This window comes from Chelonoidis abingdonii, chromosome 2 (assembly GCF_003597395.2).
Source record: "Chelonoidis abingdonii isolate Lonesome George chromosome 2, CheloAbing_2.0, whole genome shotgun sequence".
NCBI classification, from domain to species: Eukaryota; Metazoa; Chordata; order Testudines; family Testudinidae; genus Chelonoidis; species Chelonoidis abingdonii.
Window position 1 is genome coordinate 49,996,392 of NC_133770.1, and position 23,514 is coordinate 50,019,905.

The 23,514-nt window shown below is 38.2% G+C and overlaps 1 protein-coding gene across 1 annotated transcript in view; it reads right to left on the reverse strand.

Annotated features, from left to right (window-relative positions):
• The window catches only part of CALCR (calcitonin receptor), a 206,028-nt gene that overhangs the window by 78,522 nt on the left and 103,992 nt on the right, over positions 1-23,514 (reverse strand). The window contains exons 3-4 of the mRNA XM_032785377.2: positions 14,925-15,078; positions 10,003-10,113 (exon numbers count right to left, since the gene is read on the reverse strand). Of these exons, the coding sequence (XP_032641268.1) occupies positions 10,003-10,113; positions 14,925-15,078 (265 nt within the window). The remainder of the gene's footprint in view (positions 1-10,002; positions 10,114-14,924; positions 15,079-23,514) is intronic.

Here is a 23,514-nt window from a genome sequence, read left to right on the forward strand (position 1 = left end):
GTTATCACTATCGAATTTAGCGCTACTCCTCTCGTTTGGGAGGAGTTCCGAAATCGATTTAAGGAGGCGGTAAAATCGATATTAATGACGACGTCATGTGAACGGATACAGCGTTAAATCGGTATATCGGCCATTAAACCGATTTAAAGTCGCAGTGTAGACCTGGCCTGAGAGAGACACAGAGAGAGAGAAAATTCGGTACTCTCTCCATATAAGCCCCAAACTCATTGAAGTCAATGGGAGTTTTGCCTTCAATGAGACTTCAAGACTGGTCATACCACAGGTGAAGACTTTAGCAAGCAGGTATCCTGGTGATTTATAAAAACTTAGGATGGGCAGATGCTATAGCAAACAATCCATATCTTCAGTTTCATTTGAAATGGTGACAAGCAGTCTCTGTTTAGTTAATTTACTGTTTGTAGGGACCCTGCCCACATGTGTACATAGTCTCAGCTACTGAGTGCTGAGCACTCCAGTTTGGTTCTCCAGCACCAGAGGTGTGGAAACTATGGATGTGAGGGGTGCCGCTGCACCCCCTGTCTTGAAGTGGTTTACATTATATATAGGATTTACCATTTGATTCAACGGCTTTCAGCATCCCCATCATAAAAATTGTTCCAACACCCCTATCCAGCTTTGTTTTGTAAAATTGCTCTATGCAGACAATTACATGTCAACATCTTGGCCAAATCCTGCCATCCTGATTCAATCCTTTCTCAACTGGGACGCAATGGAAAGCCTGACTGAGCAAGGACTGTAGATTTGGGCCATAGCACTGAATTACTGGTGTTTCCTAGGACTGAGGTGAACTCTTTTATGTTATGAAAGATGGGGCATTTTAAAGTTCATGTTTTTAGAAAGTTATTTTAATTTTCACCTAATCTAACTTTGTAGTTGTATTAGATCATATCGGTAACATTTCCAATCAATATACTTTTACAGAACAGATTAATATAATTTGCACGTATACATTCTTTGTTCATTCTGTGCATTTATTTTCTTCTAGAATTCTGACATTGTGTGATTTATTTTAATTCTTAAGATTTATTCTCTGCACATACTAATGAAAAAAAAGCAAGTGAATGCACTGACAAGGCAAAGATTTATATAGAGTATGTTATCCTTCGCTGACCAGACACATCATTATATAGAAATAGTTGGAAGACTTGGAAATAGTACATTTTACATGCTTCAAAAAAGAACACTCTTGAAATAGCTGCGAGTTTCAGATCAACAGCTCTGGGGACCTACTGTTTAAAATCAGTACGTGCACAGGCAATACAGAGAGGAAAAGTACATATTATCTCAGCCTTCCATCAATTTAACTTAGATAATCTTAGACTGCATTCATAGCATCTTTCCCATTGTATTCATTGCCAGATACTATCTAAAGCTGGAATGAGTCTGCAGTCATAAATAGAGATTAAGAGTTACTATACTATAGAACACAATGTACAGAATTTTACCTACTGTTCTATGGTACTGCACAATGTATAAAGCTTTGCTGATATGCTATGGATCATAATATGCCTAACACCCATCTCTGTACTCTGATGCATGCTCTGAGGGTCAGAGGGAAATCTTTTGTGTAGTACTTTTCATTTAGCCCAGAAAAACATAGTTGATCCTGGTTTGGTGGCTTTTTCCTCTATCCCCTTACTGCCTTCTGAGTTCTCTCATTTACTCTCCCTCATCAGAAAGTGCAGTGTGTGATGTTAGTGTGTTGCTCAGTGTGTTTCTTTTTCTGATAAGTCATTTAGTAAGTTTGACTCCCAGGCAGTGAGCAAAGATCATCAGTCAAGGGATAATTTTCTTTATCAACACTCTCTGATGTTGGAGGTTATAAATAATTAGTGACAGGCTAACTGGTTGGAGCTCATCTGTCTGTGACAAACCTGAGATGTGGTAGTCAGATCATGATAGGGAAGATCAGCATTTGAAGTAGTTTTATATGAGATGCCTCCCACCCCATATGATAAACCAGGTGCCTCAGCCTGGGGCATTGTAATCTTTCCCAGTGCCCGCTATATTAGCTCTCACAGTAAAAACATTTGATTTCTGTTTTAAACCTACTATTCTGGATTTAAATGAAGTAGTGGCCATTTAACCCAGGCTTTGCACTGAGTTGTTCTGAGGGTGGTTCTTAAGGCAATGTGACTGGAGCGGTTGTAGAGCAGGCATTGGGCTATGAGGTCGGGCTACTTAATCTTTTCTTTTTTGAATAAACAGAAGTGTTAGTAACAGAGAGCTTTGAAAATAATAAGATAATGTTTGATGGAAGGACAAGATTTACATCTGCATATCAACAGGGCAGAAACAAAAGTGGCGGCATTTGGAGCAGTCAAATAATATGAATTATTGCAAATATGATGTTTTGATTGTGAACTGTTCACTTGGACTATTCATCGTTCATATTCTGGGATTGGAGCACTGAAACATTTTAAACAAGTTAACAAGGAGCAATAAACAATTAATACCAGAAACAGTTTCGTATGAAAAATCGTTCATGCTAAAATTAGTGACGCTTTTAGGATTCATAATCATTTTCACGAGTTAGCCTGAAGTCACTTGCATGTCACAAATATGTTGTCTCATGAGTCCCCATGAAACAAACTTGATAGTTTTATTCAGTGATCAGCTTTTTCACTATTAGATCAACTCCACTGAGCTTTTACATTTTTTGATTGTTGCTACTAAACATTTTCTTTTATGTCAGCAAATACTAGTAGTTGGATTGTTTTGTCATTCTCTGGATAGAATTGATACACGCTTTGTATCACTGACTGTGTACACCCCGCAGATGGAGGAATATCTGATATCCCTACAGAGCACCAATAAATTATTTGTAGAGAAAATATTTCAAGAAATAGATAAACGTTTATATCACATAGAAGCCCATATAAAGCTTCAACTCCAATGTCATCATAATAATATAAAAGGATATCAGAAAAGTCCATGAGAAGCTGAGCCAAAATATATATAATATAATCATTTTATGTACCTTGGGGAAATAAATAATTAATTCAAACATCTAACTGTCAGTCCGGATGAAGAGAGAGGAGGAAAAGAAAAGACCCAGAAGGAGTTGAGGGCGAGCGGACAGAGAATTAAGCTGGAACAATAGATTTTTTTTTAATTTTTTTACTCTGAACAGAATGATGTCACGTCAAAATGTATATAAACGGAGGCTGTACTTCCATATTTGGACTATGGTAATATAGATAGGGTATTTAAACTGTACTCATTAAGCCACATTGAGGCCTGATGTAAGAGGATGCAGTTCCCTAATAAGTCAACTGCTTATGGGTAAATGGGATATATTACTGCCCTCTTTTAACCTTTACTCCAACAGCCCATCTTGATATTTAAAAATGACTGATTTATTAAATGAAATCAAAGACAGAAACAAAAACCACCAAAATGCATGATCAAGTGGTACCTTGTGTCCAAACAGGCTTGTAAAGATGAGCAAGCACACTTGTTTCTGGGAGATGCTTGCCTGCTTCAACCAGACAGACTCCTTAAGTGCTAGGGCAGGTTTTATTTTTTTTTAAATATATTTTTTAACAGAGAAACAGCCTGCAGATATCAAGCCACATTAAGCTGATGAACTTTATGAATACACAACTCGTGTGCTGTTCTGTACAATTCAGACAAGCTAATAAAGGATGAAGAAACAGTCTTGCTACAGATGAGTGGGGAGAAAACATTCTGCTCATCAAGAGAAAAGACTTTTTCAAAGACACAAAACTAATTTTGCAACATGTTATAAATGATAGATGTCATAATGTACTTTGCACAGGCAGTTTCCTGGATTACTTATGTGATAAAATTGGGCCAAATTCATTCCTAGTATAAGCCCATTGACATCAAAGTCATTATGCTAATAATATATTTGGCCTTTTACCTTATTAGCACTTCTGTTATCAATAGTACAAATCTACATAATACACCACATTCATTCCTGTTTTGACTCCGCTGATTTGAAAAGGATTACAAAAAGGACTAATTTGACCCAATGATTATAAAATTTGCACATAAAAATATAGTTAATGGAGTTGAAACAGTGATCAATTTGTCCTGACAGACTGCTTTGTAAGAACATAAGAATGCCCATACTGAGTCATACCAATGGTCTACCTAACCTAGTGTGCTGTCTTCCAACAGTGACCAGTGCCAGATGCTTTAGAAGGAATGGAGAGAACAGGGCAATTATCCAGTGATCCATCTCTTGTCATCCAATCCCAGCTTCTGGCAGTCAGAGGTTTAGGGACACACAGAGCACCCCTGGCTATCTCGGCTAATGGCCATTAATGAACCTATCCTCCATGAATTCATCTAATTCTTTTTCTGGACCCCGTTATACTTGGACTTCACAACATCCCATGGCAACAAGTTTCACAGGTTGACTATGCATTGTACGAAGTACTTCCTTATGTTTGTTTTAAACCTGCTATTAATTTCATTGAGTGACCCCTGGTTCTTGCATTACATAAAGGGGTAAATAACATGTCCTTATTCACTTTCAGCTTTTATAGACCTCTATTATATTCCCCCTTAGTCATCTCTTTTCTTTAAACTGAACAGTCCCAGTCTTTTTATTCTCTCCTTGTATGGAAGCTATTCCATACCCCTAATCATTTGTTTCGCCATTCTCTGCACTTTTCCCAATTCTAATCTTTTTTGAGATGGGGAGATCAGAACTGCATGCAGTATTCAAGGATTATAATTTTGCACAAAATGTTCCATGTGAGAAAGAGATTGCAATGATAAGAAGTAATTTTGTACCGAGCAGGGCAGAATTGAAACAGTTTGTAGAGGCTTGGATTTTTTTTTAAAAAAAGCATGTCTGTAAAGAGCAAAGGAAATGAGTAGGGTCATGGGAAAGGAGATAGAGAAATCTGTCGGTGATTGGTCAAACTAAATGATCATAATTGTCCCTTCTGGATTTAAAATCTATGAGGCACATTCTCAGCTGCTGTAAACTGGCACAGCTTTACTGAAACAAATCGAACTACACCAATTTACACCAGCTGAGACTGTGGCAGAAAAATAAGCAACTGAATGCTGAGATACATTGGCCTAGGAACGCACAAAGAAAGCACCATTCTCTCCAGAGTATAGTCCCATCTTATTTGCTTTTTTACACTGTTTCCTTTAGCTGTCAACATCAAGTGTAGGCTTGGCACAATTTGTTTTTTTGTTTTTGTTTTTGTTTTTTATAGTTTCAACAGAAAATATCAATTTTAAAAATTAAAAAAATGCTTAAAAATTATCTAGATACATTTTTCACAGTTGTGCAAAATTATAGGTTTAAGGATTTTTTGTATTGTTCGATTTAAATTTTTGCAGTTACAGGAAATTACAGGGGGTCAGACAGTAATAATCTAATGGCCGTGGATGATGAGATTCAAAAAATTAAAGCTTTATAAAGGTTAATACACAAACTGTCAAAACAACATGTCAAAATTTTAGCCTTAAATCAAACTCTAAGGAGTTCTCAAACAGAATTTTTCTTACTTTACCAATCTGAACATTTCTGTTAATATTGATGGAAACATTTTTTGTCATTTTGTATGTGTATAGTGAAATTGACATTTATCAACATTTACCAATAAAAATCTAATCCTGCCAAGCCTAGTGAAGAGTCACTGTGAGGTTGGATTTGAGTAGCTTGTGTATATGATGTACACAGAAGCGGATGACCAAAATGCATACAGTCAGACTATGTATCATCACCAGACCCTATTTCATTTTTCAAATTACGAATGCAGAAAGTAGCAAAGTTCAAAAAGTACAGTATATTTTATTCTTGGATTGTTTTTCCTAGTATTCAAAGCTACACATGGATGTTAGCCAAGAAGAATATTAAGGAAGCTGAGGTAACTTAGTTAACAGTGATTTATTATATGATACATTGCAAACCTCCCTGGAGCCCCAATCCAGCAAAGCACTAAAGAAGATGCTTTTTGAAGTCAATGGGATTCCACATGTGCTTAAAGAGAAGCACATGCTTAAGTGATCTGCGAGTCTTAAAGAAAGACTGGAGTCTTAAAGAAAGGGAAATTTGACTATGTTGCTGTTTTTCCCCAATAAAACTGTTGTTCACTAGTAAGACTTCTTTTTTCCTCAACAAAAATCTGAAAATCTAGCTGCATTGTATTGACCATTAACAAATCCTTGTTGAAAGTAATTACTTGCCATTCAAACCCAAACACAATATATCAATACAGTTCAACCTGTGCTTCTGTCCCCTTCAGTTCCCTTCCTGAGCAGTTGCAAGATTCTAATCACCACAAGACTTCCTGTCGCTCTCATACTTGAACTCCTCATTTAAGGGCAGCCACCTGTGAAACAAACTTCTGACCATATGCTGGCTTGTGCAGCACCTATAAATTATTCTGTGGTACCTGATAGAAGGAAAGCTACTCTAGGTGAACCAAAAGACGACGAGCTGGTCACTGTGTCAGGGAAACAGTGACAATTGATGAAAATGCAGACTAACGAGCTAACAAAGAAGCATAGAAAGATGCTAAATGGAAAGTATGGAATATGAAAGACAATAAGTGTCATCCATGAACATTAGAGCAGTAAGATTAGCAGGAAAAAAGCAAAAGAGGGATTTCCCCCCCTGTACTTGTAAATAGATTCCACTAATTAGAAGCTGTTCATTAGGTTAGCAACAGATGCTGAAATTACCATAATCCAGAGGTTCTTAGGCCAGAAGGGACCATTGTGATCATCTAGTGTGACTTCCTGAATAACACAGACCACAGAACTCCCCAACATAATTTTGAGAGCATCTCTTTTAGAAAAACATCCAATCTTGATCTAAAAATTATCAGTGATGAATCCAATAGAACCCTTGGTAAATTTTTCCAATGGTGAATTACTCTCACTTTAAAAATGTACATCTTATTTCCAGCCTTAATTAGCCAAGCTTCAGCTTCCAGCTATTGGATTGTGTTACACCTTTCTCTGCTAGACCAAGGAGTCCATTATTAAATATTTGTTTCCCATGCATATACTTATAGCCTGTAATCAAGTCATGCCTTAACCTTCTCTTTGTTAAGCTAAATAGATCAAGCTCTTTGAGTCTATGACTGTACAGTGTGTCTTCTAATTCTTTAATCATTCTCATAGCTTTTCTCTAAGCCCTCTGCAATTTATCAACATCCTTCTTCATAGCACTGAAACAGTGTTGGCCGAATTCTGCCACTTTTACTCATGTTGTTAGCACCTTATTCCACAAGGTGCTCTACTGAAATCAAAGGGACAAATTGCGGAATAAGGTACTACTTGTGACTGAATATAGCCTTGTCTATATGAGTGGTTTAAACTGTTCGATTGAATAATGTTGTTATAACAGAGACCATGAGTACAAAACAAGACATTGGAGACAGCAAACCAGGTGGGAAAGCATGATTTTAAAACTAGCAACAGACAGCTTAAGAGCTGGAAAAAGTGTTACTCTATAACCATCCAAATACTGTGTGATGAGGCTGTTGATGTCTATGGGGAGACTTTTGTGAATTCTGAACTGTCCAAGATCTGTTTTTGCTATCAGCCCAAGAGCATATGGAATAGAGATAAACCAGGATTGTTTTTTGTTGGTTTACCTTAAAAACCATGGAAGCAACGGCAGCAACAGACTCTTAGTAAATAGAGCATATATTTGAGGGTGGAAATGTCAAAAGAAAATGGCACAAAAATGAATCTTCTTGATCAAAGGGATTCATGATGCATGACAGTTCTTCTTTTAAGAAAATGTGATAACTACGAAAAGGAAAACAAATTGAAATTGCAGCTGCTGACCATATAATAATCAGGGGGTGGGGGTAAGAAGTTTTTTTTTTTTTTTTTTTTTACTGAAGATGATTACAATGGAAATATTACTGTAGCAGCTACACTTCAAAATTAAAATGTTATGTACAGGGGCAATATCAAAATGTGAACGAAGAACAAGTGACAACTTTCTTACAAGCACCTTCAACAAAAACATAGATCTCCCACAAAATTAAATTTATAATTAAAATTAAGAGTGTTGTGTAAAGAGCAATGCACCATGTCAGATACATTTATATTCTGCAACTATGCTTTAAAGTTCTGGAATTCTGTGTCTGATAGAGTTCCAAATGAGTCAGTTGCAGCCCAGCTGGAAATGAATTTAAGTATACTGACTGGTTAAACAATGAGGTCCAACAGGGTTCAAAATTAGGCAGAAGGCATTCACCTATCCTGACTGGAATATTTGAATCTCTGAATAAATTCTTCTCAAGGCAACTGTGCCAAAATGCAGATTTTTTTCAAGAGGAAAATATTGGATTTCATCTCAGTCCCTAAAAATGAGAGTGAAAAAATTAGCGTGTTTACCTTAGAAAGGAGATGAATAAGAGGGGACAGGATAAAAAGAATATAAATAATGAATTGTCTAGAGAAGCTAGATTGGGAACTTCTGTTGACTGTTTGATAAAAACGGGACCTTCACAGAAATAAAAGGTGGGAAATTCAAAACCAATACAAAGAAATATTTTTCCACACAATGTGAGATTAAACTGTGAAACTCATTGCCCCAGGAAGTCACTGAAACTTAAAACAGAACAAGAATCAAAAAGGGATTTGATAGTTATACGGATATCAAGACTATCCAGAATTATCATAATTAATTGCAATAATTTTGAAAGGGTTATTAAACCTTGAGCTTCAGGGCTTAACCCAATCTTTAATGAGTAGAGACCAAGCTGAGACCTAAAGTTGGTGGTGGAGGGCAGATTATCTCAGATCTGCCTGCACGGGGTTCTTACACCTTCCTCCAAAACATCTGATGCTGGTCACTTTCAGAGACAGAATACTGGACTTGGACTGTAAACTCTCTAGGGCAGGGACTGTCTTTTTTTCTATGTTTGTATGGCACCTAACACAGTTGGGCTGTGATCCCTGACTGGGGCTCCAATGCAGCATGATAATACAAATAAACAAATAAATAATAATCAGTGGACCTTGAGTCTGACCCAGGGTGGCATTTCTTATGTTTCTAAATGTGCAACAAATTTACAGCATGTAATAAAGAACTAATTCTGGCTCCAGGAGGTAGCATTGGGAATTGAAGGCATTAATTTATTAGTATGTATTAGTCTATTCATTTACATTCAAATGATATTTACTAGAGTAAATATTGCTAAAGCCTCATTATATATAACTGTTAATGTTTAGAATTATACAATCAATAAAATGTTTGTTCACATTATTTTCTAATCCGTGAATGGCATGCTTTGCCAGACGGTTATCCAAAGTTCCATAGCACTATGAGGCAGAAAGTAATTCTCCTGGTTAAATTGTGTCTTCCTTCAAATAATGCCAAATTAATGGAGTTGATCCCCTCTCTAAAGTCATAGTTACACATTCATTAGAGCAGATATCTCCCCATACTTATATATTTATCAATGTTCCTATCTTCTACTGAACCCTCTCAAAAATGTTTTGAAGCCACATATTCTCTCAATCTCTTTGGCTACAAGTTATTTCTATGAATAATTCACCAAACAATCTGCACTAGGACTCTGTACTACAATAAAAGTTGATTCTGATTCTGTTCTTCCACGGGCTGTGTAAAACTGCCTTTGCTAGTAGAAAATGGTAGAAAGGAATACCTAGAAATATTTATTTTATGAAGACAACAGTGCTAGACTTAACATCTGCTGCTCAGCTTAGAGTATGTAAAATGGGATAACTATAACTGCAGGCAGATATAAAAATTATCCAGCAAAACTTTCATATAATTGATTTCAGAGATGTCAAACGAACATGTTCTATAAGTATGTATGCTATAACTTAAGACTAAGAAAACGCCCCGAGATGATTATACAGCTGGGTACATTTTCATTTAAGAGTCTCTGAGATTTCACAATGCTGTAAAAACCATTAGAAACATGTGTCTTTTCAAAACATGAAGACTCCAAAGGCTTCCTTACTAACGATAAAAGATGAAAGGAAATACCCTACCAGTTGGATCAAAGTCTGGAAAATAATCTGGACAATTCTGAGCAGTGACTCTTCCAGCAGGTGTGTCATCCCAGCACAACCATCCATCCCAAGTTCGGTTGCAGAACAGACCTAGTCATTTAGGAAGAATGTGATAATTAATTATAAAAAATTGATCACACTTTTAACCCACTCTGTTCTGTTCCCTCCCAGTTAAAAGGCTGTCCACTTGTTGCACAGTACAGAGGTCTTCATGCAGCAAAATAAAATTATTGCTACACTTTGAATTGCATTCAAATGTAAGTTTTAATTTGTGGTTGCCATTGCTGAGCTGTTGCTGGTGGTGTCCTTCTTGCTGAAAGGTGATGGTTTTTACACCAATTGAAAAGAACTCCAATATAGGGCCTGATCCCGCAAAACCAGAAGACCCAATTCAGCAATCCATTCATATTCAGCAAAGCATTTAAGCACACGCTAAAGTGCTTAACTGACTTGGGAATTTAGTCACATTGATAGTACATGTACCTTCGGTTTCTCAGCACCTTTGAAAATCAGACCCTGGTCGTGTAAAGCTGGAAACTTCAAAATGTAGAAGCATACCCAGTTAAAGGCACTACTGGACAAATTGTGGCAAGTCTTATCCCATGATTAGGTCTTCTGATCTTAGGTTTTAACCAATAAACAAATTAAAGCTCCAATCCAAACAGAAAATGAAATTGGTACTTAGCCAATAAACACTGGAAAAAAACATCAGAAATGGTAACTAAGAGTTTGTTCACATACAGCTGTAATGTGGACTACTAGGGTGTGACTTCTAAAGCACATTCATGTGTGGTACATGAATTTGTCTGTGTAGATCCTGCAGGTGCACACTTAAAGATTCCCTAGTGCACTTTGCCATAGTGCTGTTTGAAACAATTGTACTTTAAAGCACACCAGGGAACATTAAAGAGATTATTCATAACAGTATATACAGAGAAAAAGTCCTGAATCTCCCCCTTCTCCCAATTTTTGGACATCAAAATATTATTAAAAAATTGCTAAAAATGCCTCACCCCCATAAAATTAATAAACTCTGAAAAAACAGATGCAGAGGTTACAGATATAGACCCAGGGCCTGCAATATGATGCCTATAGGCAAACCCCTGCACTTATGTGCAGTGCAGGAGTGGGGCCTTATTCAGATTTCCTCCTGAAGGATCCTGGGGGATAGAGATTACAGCTTTGCCACCCTTCCCATGCCAGGCCAGCTCCACTGCTTGATGCAGTCTTGGGAGAGCTGGGCTAGAATCCTGTCCTGGGCAAGTAGCACTTGTGGGGGCATAAGGAGGTAGCACTGCCCAGGCTCCCTAATTGGGTTATGCCCAGCCCCTGAAATGGAGCAGAAGGGAGTGGGGAAGATTCCTTAGCCTTTTTCCCCACCATACTTACCTATACACTCAGGGCTGGGCACAACTGAGTCCTGACTTCCCTCTTCTAATTATTAAATCAAAATTAGCTTACAGCCTGTTACACTGAGTTCACAGATTGATAGCATAACAAATGACACTGTAGTTCTGAATGCTGTGGCATAAATCTGCCACTAGCTACAGGTTTAGAAACATAAATGCAATGAAAAAATCTAGGCTTTGGGGGCATTTTTAATTTTAAGATCAGATTACATAGGAGAAAAAGCATTCACTGCCATGACCCACTGCAACACCTACTGAAGTCAATGGACATGGAATCATTGACTGTGAAATCAGGCGTTAACATACATTTTCAAAATCTTTTGATGGTTGATGGGGGAGATTTTGAAAGGCACAAATGGCAGTTAGGCTCCTAACTGACACTGGAAGTTAACAGGATTTGGGTGTCTAATTGTGATTGTGCATTTGACTCTCTTGCCCAATGGAAGCAAATCTTCTTAAAGAAAATGACAGCTTTTATAATAGATGGAAAAAGATTTTAATAGATGATTGAGCTACTGAAGAAACTGTACCCACAGTAGATATTTTAAGTCAGTAGATCTGTTGTCTAAAAAGGGACGCTTTCAAATTTAATTTTTCAGCTGAAATTTATTATATATTTTTTTCTTTTTAAAACTACTTGTTTTCTCATTATGTAAGAATCCGTGTATGTTTGTTTTTCTCCATTATCAACGGATGTGCTGAACTACTTGTTCAGGTTATTAACAAATCATGATATTACTTCAGTGTGGGATAGAATTACATACCCTCAGTTAGTTATATTTCTTTCTGTAAAACACTTGACTGCCCTTCTCCAAGGGTTTGAGATATATTTGGATGAGCTTGAGGAATTAGTCGGTAAAATCAAAAGCAGAGAAATACAGCAGAAGCAAAGTGCAATTTAAACACATTTCTGAAAGGCACTGCAGTCTGGGCTGTATAGGAGGCTTTGATTTTAATTTTGAAAATATTTGTCATGCCTTGAAAGGAGGGGAAAAAAAACCATACTGATGTTTTTCAATACACCATACAGCCTTTCCTTCAAGGGAAACAACAAGACAATTTTTTTCCACTGGACATATCAGAAATGCACATCTAAGCGATAAAATAGAAAAGGGACAATTTGAAGAGAATAATGAATAATAACTGGCCAAAGAATAGTACAATTTTGAAAATGAAGCAGGGGGGGCCGGGAATGATTCTCTCCAAATCACGTAGACTGAAATTCTGTGCTGCAACTTGAAGGCAGACTATGGTGGCTTTAAGCCACTTGTGTGTCCACCCAGTCCTGGGCTCCTTCAAGGGCTGGAGAAGCTCCAGGAGTATACAGCCTTGAGGTCTAAGTTATGACAGTCTCTCTGGGTTGCCCTATGGGCTGCAGTGGTGCATGGAATTGCTGCGGCTTTGCATGCTGAAGCCCTGCTCCTGATACATCCACTAAACTAGGGGATCCTCTCCTCAGAAGATAGTCTTATAGCTGACTTCTGCAATTCCTGCACCAGGGCAATCTTCTGACAAGGCATTTAGAGCCCCTTTATGCTGTTCCAGGTCTTCTTTTGAGGTTTAATGGGTTGGAGTGAGGGGCAAAGGTCTCTTTTCGTATCAATTTTTCTTCATAGAACCAAACTGGAAAAAAAATCATTTCATTCATGTTGAAATCATCTCAGTTATTCTCATCATAAGACATAAAAACCCCATATCTTGTATCAAACCCAGTCATATCAAATGACAACTTCAGTCTAGCTGTCAGTCAGCAGCACATAGGAGTTGCCACACTGCACTAGACCAGTATCCATCTGTCTGCAGGAGAGCTGCAGCAGAGGAAATTTCAAGAAATCCTGCAGTGGAAATTAGTCCCTGATCCTGCAAATCCTTAAGCATTTGTGTAACTTTACTTATACAAGTCCCACTGAAGCCAATGGAACTTTTTACACAAGTGAATCTACACAGGTTTGCAGAACTGGGGCCTAATAGAATAGAATAAGCTCCTCATAAAAGGATGTTTTCCCCTAAAGCCCAGCAATTAGAGATTTGCTTTTGCCCTGACACACAAGGGCTTATATCCCTTAATGACTGGTTTACCCTATCTTATAGCTATGGATGTTCTCATTATGGACCTGAATACTATGCCCACTGAAGTCAATAGGAGCCTTTCCACTGACTTCAATACACTTTAGATCAGACATTGAACATTTAAATGTCAAATCATTTTTTGAATCTCACAGAGCTCAGTAATATCCTGTGAGCACAACAACATTTTGTCGTGATAAGTTCCATGATCTACATATCCATTGTGTATAAAAATACCTTCTTTAATCCAATATAGATGTCATAAATTTGTCAGGTTTCAGATTCATCAAATTTCTCTTTGTTCTTGTATTATGAGAAAAACATATCTGATTTACCTTCTCTATACCATTCATTATTTTGTATATTTTTATCATGTCCTCTTTTAGTTGTCTCCTCTCTACATTAAACAGTCTCAATATGTTTAATTTTTTCTCACAGAAAATCTCACAATGCCTGTAATCATTTTGTCATCCTTCTCTGGCTTACTTTTATTTCCATGGTATCCTTTTTGAGATAAGACTGACCAGAACTGAACACAATATTCCTAGTGATGGTGCTTCTGGAATTATATCATGACTGTATTATATGTCCAATATTATTTTCCATTCCCTTGCTTATACATCCCAAAATTTTGTTTGCTCTTTTGACCACTGCTCCACAGGACAGGTCTAGATGTTTTGTGGCCCAGGATGGAAAATGTGCCCATCCTACCTCCAAAAGCACACACACAAACACAAAAATCAAACCAAATAAAAAAACCCGCAATTCCTCGCTTTGACCATGGTCTGATGTTCCGAGGATGGCTGCCACATTATTCACCCCTAGGGCTGGCCCAGCCACTCTGGCTTCAGCAAAGGTTTCATTGAACTGTTCACAATAATGCCCATGACTGGATGGTTACATTTAACTTAGAATACAGAATATTTAGAACATCTGTGTTAATTTAGAACCCAGAAAGGTGTCGGTCAATAAAGAAATTATGAAAAAAGGAAATCGCTGGTTGAAGAAAATAGAAGGACATCTATATTGAAGAGATTGCTATTCATATTCTCTCTCTTTAAAGTATCTGTGCGGGTTTGATACTTGTGAAAGGTGCTGGACTGACAGCCCTAAAGACTGCTGATCCCAAAGCATGAACCGCAGTAATTCAAGCTTCACCACATTGCCAATTCGGTGTGCCTCAATGGTGTCAGGGAGGAATGATCTCTAAGGGTGAGAGGACTGTTCATTCTCCATGATCATTTGTAGAGCTATTCTTCCTAAAACTGATACACTGGTATGATTTTGCAAATGCAGACAGTAGACTATGCATAATAATATTAGTACACAGAAGGAAATATTCCTTTACCAGTTATACCCAAAACATGTCAATGTGCAATTACAGGTGCCCCCCAGCCTTTTATTTATTTATTTATTTATTTTTACCTTTTTTTCTATATGGTGGATCCCTGTTCATTCTCTCATAGCATTTGAACTGTGAATCTATTATCTTCTGTCGTACTGGTGAATGTTCAGTTACTACAGGCTCTAATGTAGGATCAGTATAACTGACAGTAGAAGTAAGACTTGGAGCCATTCTCTGCAGAAAGGAAAATCTGTTAATGTAAATGAGTAAAACCAGGAGGAGAAAATCAAAAACATGAGGTTCAGAAATCTCTATTATCTTTACTTCAAAGGCCTTTTATCTGCACATATGCTTGGTATTTTTTATGGAACTTTTATCTTTGGCAAAACAAATTGCAAATATAGTAGTTTTTCTCCACTATAAACTCAGCATTTTCACCACATTCTTTCCCTTAGACTAGGTAACATAAAGAATCATTAGAGACCTTGTAAACGCTGAGGAACGTTTCATTTGTTTTATTGGCCTACAGGTACTTTTTAAAATCTGCTCTGCCACAAGTTGCTGCTCCCAGCTATCTTCTCTAGATAACATAGGTTTTCCACTGTACCAGCATTGTGTATCTTATTGCCACATCTTATAGATCAACTGAATGTTTCATATTCTGAGTGATCAAGCTGATGTCACCCTGGAAATCCACTGAAGTGTTGATGAAAATAGAGGCATAGGCCAAAGATTTCAAACCCAAGAGCCTAAGTTTAGGACTTTCAATCCTTAGTTGGACACATAAGTAAAACATATCTGATTTTCAAAAAAGTGCTGAGTGCCTGTAGCCCCTTTTGATTACAATGGGCTATATTGTGGCATTTATTCCACAGCCCCGTGTAAGGACAGGGCAGACTTGCACACCTCTACTAGAATCATGGAAAGACTGTCTCAGCTAGGCAAAATCTCTTCTGTGATGGGTCAGCGCTCATGGAAGTGCACACCTTGTTCCATCCATTAAGATCAGATTGATCCCTCTATTGCACCAGACCAGCTCTATGGGCCAGTCTAAAATGAGATAGCATGGGGCTTTTGTTCCTCTTCACCCTACTCCACCCGTTTTGTAACGTACTCCCAATGGGAGGTGAATGGAACGAGTAGTTCCTATGCGTCCTTTCTTGTTTGACTTCTTACCTCTCCACAATAGCCATCACACTCTGGCCCATAGGGATTTGTGGGTGCTCGGCACCCATGAACATCAGGCCACATTTATTTAGGTGCATACATTTTATTTTGGAATGTAACTTCAGGCACCTAGGTTTGAAAATGTAGGGCCCAACCTTTAGTATTCCAAGCCTAGATTTCCTTAGAGACTAGGCATGCAAACCTGTTAGCTTTAATACAAGATTCCTTTTGGCTGCATTGTTTCTCAAACCAAAGTGTGTGTTTGGCTTTCCCACAAAGGATCCCAGGAGTATGTTTCAGATGATATCTACTCCATTTATAGGTGACTCACTGCAAGCCTGAGGGGTTTATAGCAGCATTTGATGATTTAAAAGGGCATTTACAGTTGTACAAATAGAAAACATGACAATTTTCAATCCTATTTTAATACCGCCCTATTCCTCCAAAATAATACTTGTTCCTTATTGCTCAAGTAGTACTACAAACTATTGCATTCAAAAGTTGTGTCATTTAACACTACTAGATCACTTTTATATAGTCTATAACGTGGACAGTGTGTTTGAATTACAGAAAGCAAAGCCTGAATTTTATCAGTTCTTCTGTTTCTAGTTATTTCACTTTAGCGCTTTAATGCCCCCATATCTAACTGAATTTACAATCTCATTTGCTACCAACATTTTAATTTTCACTAGCAAACAACCACCATTTGGAGTGTAAAGAGATGAAGAATCCATTTTACTTCATTATATTGAGATAATTTTTTGAGATAAAACAGATGGAAATAGGAAGAAGGGAGACATATTCTTGATAGGTTCTACTCTATTCTTCTAAATTTAGGGGGGAGGGATAGCTCAGTGGTTTGAGGATTGGCCTGTTAAACCCAGGATTGTGAGTTCAATCCTTGAGGGGGCCACTTAGGGATCTCAGGCAAAACTCAGTACTTGGTCCTGCTAGTGAAGGCAGGGGGCTGGACTCAATGACCTTTCAAGGTCCTTTCCAGTTCAAGAATATAGGTATAGCTCCTATTATTAAGTACTTATACTATACCCTTCACTCAGTGAGTGAGATATGTCTGGATGGTTCTATTTGGATACTTGGATAAAAATGAATTAAAGTGTATAGAAAGCCTAGAACCAAGAATATGTAAATGTACCCCAGATCGATGAAAAGGGAGTGGGACTCACAAAAGACTTTCCAAAGCTACATCAGCAACAATCAAATATCAAGAAGGAATTAACAAAACATTCAGTGAGTAAGGAAGGCTATAGAGGGAAGGGATGAAATAGTGGAGGGACAGGGCCTCCATATAGATGGCCTCTGCTTCTGGAGGCTTCCCTGGAAAGCATGGGGATTTTGAAAGATCTGCAGGTTTTGGAGGTAGAGCCATATGATTGTTCTGGGCATAGAGTTTCCTCTCCCCTACATAAGTTTTCCTTGGAGAAGGGATGATCTGACCCCCTTTTTGACCAAACACAATTAAAACCAATTCAAAGATTAGCAACGCCAGAAGAGATTGAAAAGTTTGTGATCCTGAATTATACATTTGTTCTACTAGATTTTTCCTTACAACTTAGAGAACAATTCAAATATGAGATAAAAGGGAAAAATATAAATCTATATGTTAGAACAGAAAGCACATGTTAAGTATTAAAAAATCTTGCCATCTTTTTTAACCTTTTCAAGATGATCTATCTATCTAAAAATAAAAGAGAACTGTGCATTCACAGAGGCTACATAGGACAAAAACATAGTGTACCTTGAAACTAAAAGCAAGAAATGCCAGCAGAAAGGAAATGTACTAAAGGTATCTTGTAGTAGGTGAGAACATGATGATTTACTATTGTAAAGCCATTTTTAAAGGGGAGGATAGTCTTTTTGTGAGTAGGTATTTCTGAGAGAGAAGACATCTTATTCTTGGAGAGCAATTTTACAAATTGCCACACACAAAGGGACTAGGCCTGTTCCCAAAGAAGTTAATGGAAAAAACTTTCATTGGGGTATATAGTTAAAAGAGAACACCTTACTCAGTGGTTGTCGGTCTTGTGTGTGTGTGTTTGGTGGCAGGGTGTATATGCAAAAGGAGTAAGAACTCACACCCTGCTTTGTTAATTTTGTATTTAGCACAGTGCATTTTATCTGTATCTAAATCATCTATATACTATTGTTTAAATTAAGCTATAACATAACAAATGAGACTGTATTCTCTAGTCATTAGAACATGTAAAAGGTGAAATCGTGGCCCCATTAAAGTCAATGGCAAAATTCTCACTGACTTCAGTGGGCCCTTGATTTCATCCAGGTAAATTAAAAACACAGAGGTGACTTTTTCATGATTGTCTTATAAATAAAAACTGCCTCATGGCATACAGTAAATCTTACCTGTATTTGGATAAAAAACAGAACATTGATGTTTTGATACAATAGGCCCAGATTGTCAAAGGTATTTATGCTCTTAACTTCTATTTGATTTCAATGGAAGCTGGAAGTATAATTACCTTTGAGGATCTGGCCAACAGTCATAGACATAAGCTCAGTTTTGTTCTTTTAGTGCACAATAAGCATTTGCACACATCAGGTAGTTTACTCACAATTTATTTGGCATGAATACTTTTGAAAATCTGACCAATGCTTTGTAAGTATGAACAGTATTTTCTCTCTCTCTCTCTCTCTGTCTCTTAAAATCAGGTAAAAAATCTGAGGATGAATGTGAAATACAAATTTTTGGAGCTTTAGTCTTTTCTATTGTATATAGGAGTGTACCAAGGGGCATGGCCTCCCTCTGGGCCTGACATGGAGGAACCAAGGCCCACCCCTTGGTGGGTAGAGCCAGGCCAGTCACGTCTGCCCTTCCAGAAACAGAGAAGCAGGACAGGAAATACAAAAGGCAGGCCCTGCAGCTCAGTTGGCCAGAGCCGGTGAAGAAAACAGATACCTCTCACCACTGCTGGGGCTTGTGACCAATGGGGACCTCTACAGCACAGAGGACTTGAAGGGACTGCCAGAGCTGTCACCTGAGAGGGGCGCCGAGGAGTGTTGGGACTGCCAGTAGCTGTGTACCTGAGGAGCCGGAGGATATACACAAAGTGAAGGTACCCAGTGAGGGAGTCATAGGAAGTTGTCCAGGAACACCAGACTATAGTCTGTTTGTAGTGCCAGAGTGCTGGTTGGCATGTTGTAGTGGGATCCCAGTTGACCTAGTGATGGAGCACTCCACCACTGTTAGGGCCCTGGGATGGGACCCTGTGGAGTAGGATGTGCCTGCATCCCTCTACCCCCTGCTGGCAAACTGCACCCCAGGACGACTGCCTTCCCTCCTTTGGCCAGGAGGTCTGTGTTTGTCTGCCATCTGCCTGAATTAGGCCATCAAGCAAGAGACGGTTTGGTGCTCCGCCCTGTCTGAGGTCCCGAGCCCCCAAGACTGCGCACTTCTCTTCCCGGCCTGAGGGCCAGCCTGCTGGACTATTTGCTGCTCTGCTCTACCTGAGGGTCAGGGGCCTAGACTCTTTGCTGCCTGGATCTGCCTAAAGGGCTGGGGTCTCAAAGGCTGCTAATTCCCTGTTAAGCCAACTTTTTCAGAGATGCAGAAGCAAGGAGGTGTGGCCTCCCTCCAGGCCTGACGGAGAGGGACAGACACAGGCCTCTACAAGGAGCTTATACTGCACCCACCACTCTGGTATTAAATGGCTCGGTCCAAAAACCACTGAAGTCAGTGGTGGTCTTTCCACTGTCTTCAGTGGGTTTAGAAACAGACTCTACATGCTGCGGCTTAATTAATCAAAATATTAACATATTTAATAATTTATTTTACATCTAGAATGAGGTGACATATTATCGTTGCATCCTCAATTCTTGCTTTATGAGGTTACTTAATTAAGTATGATAAACTGCAAAAAAAAAGGGGTTATGTATCTTTTCTCTTTATTTGCATACAAAGAAGCTTTAAAGTCCCTTGGGACAAGTAGGGGAAATGACTTATTAATAACTTCCTACGGTCCACTCTTTCACAGCTATAGGCTCAGATATACATATAAGCTCCACATACAGGTCACATAGGCTCATGTCCAACTCTGATTAACTTCAGTGGGCACTGGATTAGGCTATTAGTTCCTTGGAAAAATTATCAAGAAATTTGGTTAGAAATCTAAATTTGGAAATTGACATTTCGAATGTTGTAATTGGGTACCTTTGGAATTAACAGATGTTAAAAAAAAAAGCATCTTAAGGTTATGCCATAAAAGGTATTTAACAAGACTAAGTAATCTCTTATTGATTAATATCTGCTATAGTATATGGAATTGTATTTTCCACGAGTTCATTGCTATGTATTGGAAAAATTTCCCAGCCATCAATTATTTCAGATGGCAGTACAAATAATGTCAATATGTACAGTAAAGTAGAATACCTTGTGCATTATAAATTATTCTTTATTAAAGAGAAATAAATAATTCACAGCTTCATAATCAGGACATTTGACATATGGCATAAGTGATCAGTATTATTTCTTCTGAAGAAAACTGCTTAAGTGATGTCCTATGCAGCAGTTTAGCAGCCGTACATATGATGTCACTCCTAAAAGTCCAAGTAAATGACGTCATACATACGACCACCAAGCCACCACTCAAATGACAGTTATAAGATGAATTATCATTATGAGTAGAGTGCTGGGAATACTGATGATCTCTTTATACCTAGAATTGGTAAGACAGTCCAGATGAAAGCAATTTGCATGTATTATTTGTCCCACTCTACTACGAATTCTTAAACACAGTAAATCCGTCTGTCTTATCGATGCAAGATTTTCCTCATTTGTACAACACAGACTCCAGATAAAGGAAACGTAAAATATAATTGTTTCAGAAACTGCTTCATGTGATGAACAAGTTTTCAAAAGGGCCCTACTCCATCATTAGTAATGATAAAAACATAAAAAGTACTGTATAAATTATTGACTCTAAGTGACATTTAGGACCAAATGGTATATATTGGATCACTTTCTTTCCTTCCATCTGTCTTTTTTCTAAACTAAGTACAGTAAATTGGCAACCTCTAATTTTGAGCCCAGAAAAATATCTTATGAATTCTGACCAAGTCAATAATTTATTATTATTGGTTCTGGTGGCTGAAAAATACCCTCCAAATTCTTTTTTAAATTTCTATATCCAGTCACCACTATATGGATCACTAAATTCCTATCCTTCGGTACATCCAATCTTTCAGTGGGAACTCAGCACAACTCAACTTGGGGTACACAGACCCTCCAGAACCTTGAATCTGGTCCCATGTCTCTTCACGATTATTAATGGCAGAATAGTGATAGCAGCAAAGAATCCTGTGACACCTTATAGACTAATAGACGTTATGGAGCATGAGCTTTCGTGGGTGAATACCCACTTTGTTGGATGCAAGAATAGTGATAGAATCCATTGAGCATGCTTTAGGAGGGCAATTAATGCACAGTACTCTCAATGTTATAGAACATTATAACTATTTTTCCCCATCTTTTAATATTTGTTTAACATGAGTAAAAGAACTTTGAAATATTTAATGATTGTGAGGAACTATCATACATTGAACATTAAAATTCTTTGAATATTTAGCTAGCATTAAAGCAGGATAGAAGCTAGTTTTTATACTGCGATCCCATGATGCTTACATCACTAATGTTGGCAGGTCTTTAAATAAGCAAGAGACCACCAGTAGCATAATGGGAAGACGCTGTAATTTTAGAGAAAAATACCTCTCTCTTCATTAATATTGATTATACTACTTCTGCGAGGCAGTCCTGCAAGCCTGGCTCACATGGGGAATCCTTACTTATATGAGTAGTCCAATGGAAGCGATGGGCGAAGGAAGACTATATTTGGCCTTTTGTCATAGGGAGCTGCTTTAGACCAATCAACTTCACAATTACATTCATTATTTTAATTTTTAAATTTGAAAAGCAGAGACTGAGTCAAAATCCTGGAGCATCCTTTAATTTGAGAATTTACCTTTTTGAATGCAGGTAGGCTTTTGTTTAATAGAAAACTGTACCAATTGTTTGTACCACAGTTTCAAAATAAGCAAATGCAGAAACACTCTCACCAACTCTAAACTATAAAATATTTATTTGCCTTCAAGGGGGATACTTGTATGAGTAAGACTTGTATGTTTGAGCCCCAGTTGCTTACAGCTGGATGGCACTATGTAGCTACAAGGTGGAATATTCACTTTAAAGCAATTTTTTTCAAAGGCAACAGCACAGATAATCAGATCCTGCTGCTTCCGAATAGGTCTTAGGGGAAAAAAGTAAATAGCAAAAAGATTTAAAATGATGATTCACCCTTTATTGCATTTATTATGAGAAGCTTCCACATGTAATGTATGAGGCAGCCCAGGAAGATCTATTTTCTTCTGAATAGGTTGGCCAGTGGAATTCTGTCCTATACTTTCTTCAGGAATCTGCAAAATTATACTCTGTGTACAATATGTGCTCAACAGATTCCTCTTTATTTTAAATTAATGATTAAAATCAAGAGTGGATTATTTTACCTTTTTTCAATAAGGCTAATGAATAGTAGAAATTGTTTTGGACTTTAAGAACTATACAGCACCAGCAAAAATGGAAAAGCCCTCTCAGCAGAAAATAATTTAGAAAGTTATACATATTTTAAGTGTGAGGCATAGGGCCACCCAAGAAATCTCTGATTGGCTAGAGCTGGTGGAGGGCACTGCCTTCCAAAGATCCTGCAGGGTCTGCCTCCTCTATTGTGGGGATGGGATGGCTGCAGGAGATTGGATAACAGACTATGGAATTTCACTGGTGGTGATAAGTGTCATTCTCAAACAAAAACAAGCAGCTGGTTGCCCATGTCTTGAATTTCATTATGGTGGAGGTTGTCACTCCAAAACCAAGAGAGGAGATTGGGGTTACCTCTTTCTTCCCTAAGGGTGGGGGGTTGATGCTTGCCAGGATAAAAAGGGTTTGTCCCTCGCATCTGGATTAAGATCTAAAATCCACTCAACTAAATCCAGATGCCCCCCTACCTGACAAGTGTCCTCATGGACAGGATTTGGGGAGCTTAGGCAGGAACCCTAGGGACCATGTCAAGTCTGGATCCCCCATGCAGCCCACCTAATTCCAATAATGATGACATAGACTTTAAGGTCAGAAGGGAACATTATGATCATCTAGTCTGACCTCCTGCACATGCAGGCCGCAGAATCTCACCCACCCACTCCTGTAACAAACCCCTAACCTATGTCTGAGTTATTGAAGTCCTCAAATCGTGGTTTAAAGACCTCAAGGTGCAGAGAATCCTCCAGCGAGTGACCCGTGCCCCTTACTGCAGAGGAAGGTGAAAAACCTCCAGGGCCTCTGCCAACCTTTCCTGGAGGAAAATTCCTTCCCGACCCCAAATATGGCGATCAGCTAAACCTGAGCATGTGGGCAAGACTCACCAGCCAGCAGCCAGGAAAGAATTCTCTGTAGTAACTCAGATCCCACCCCATCTAACATCACAT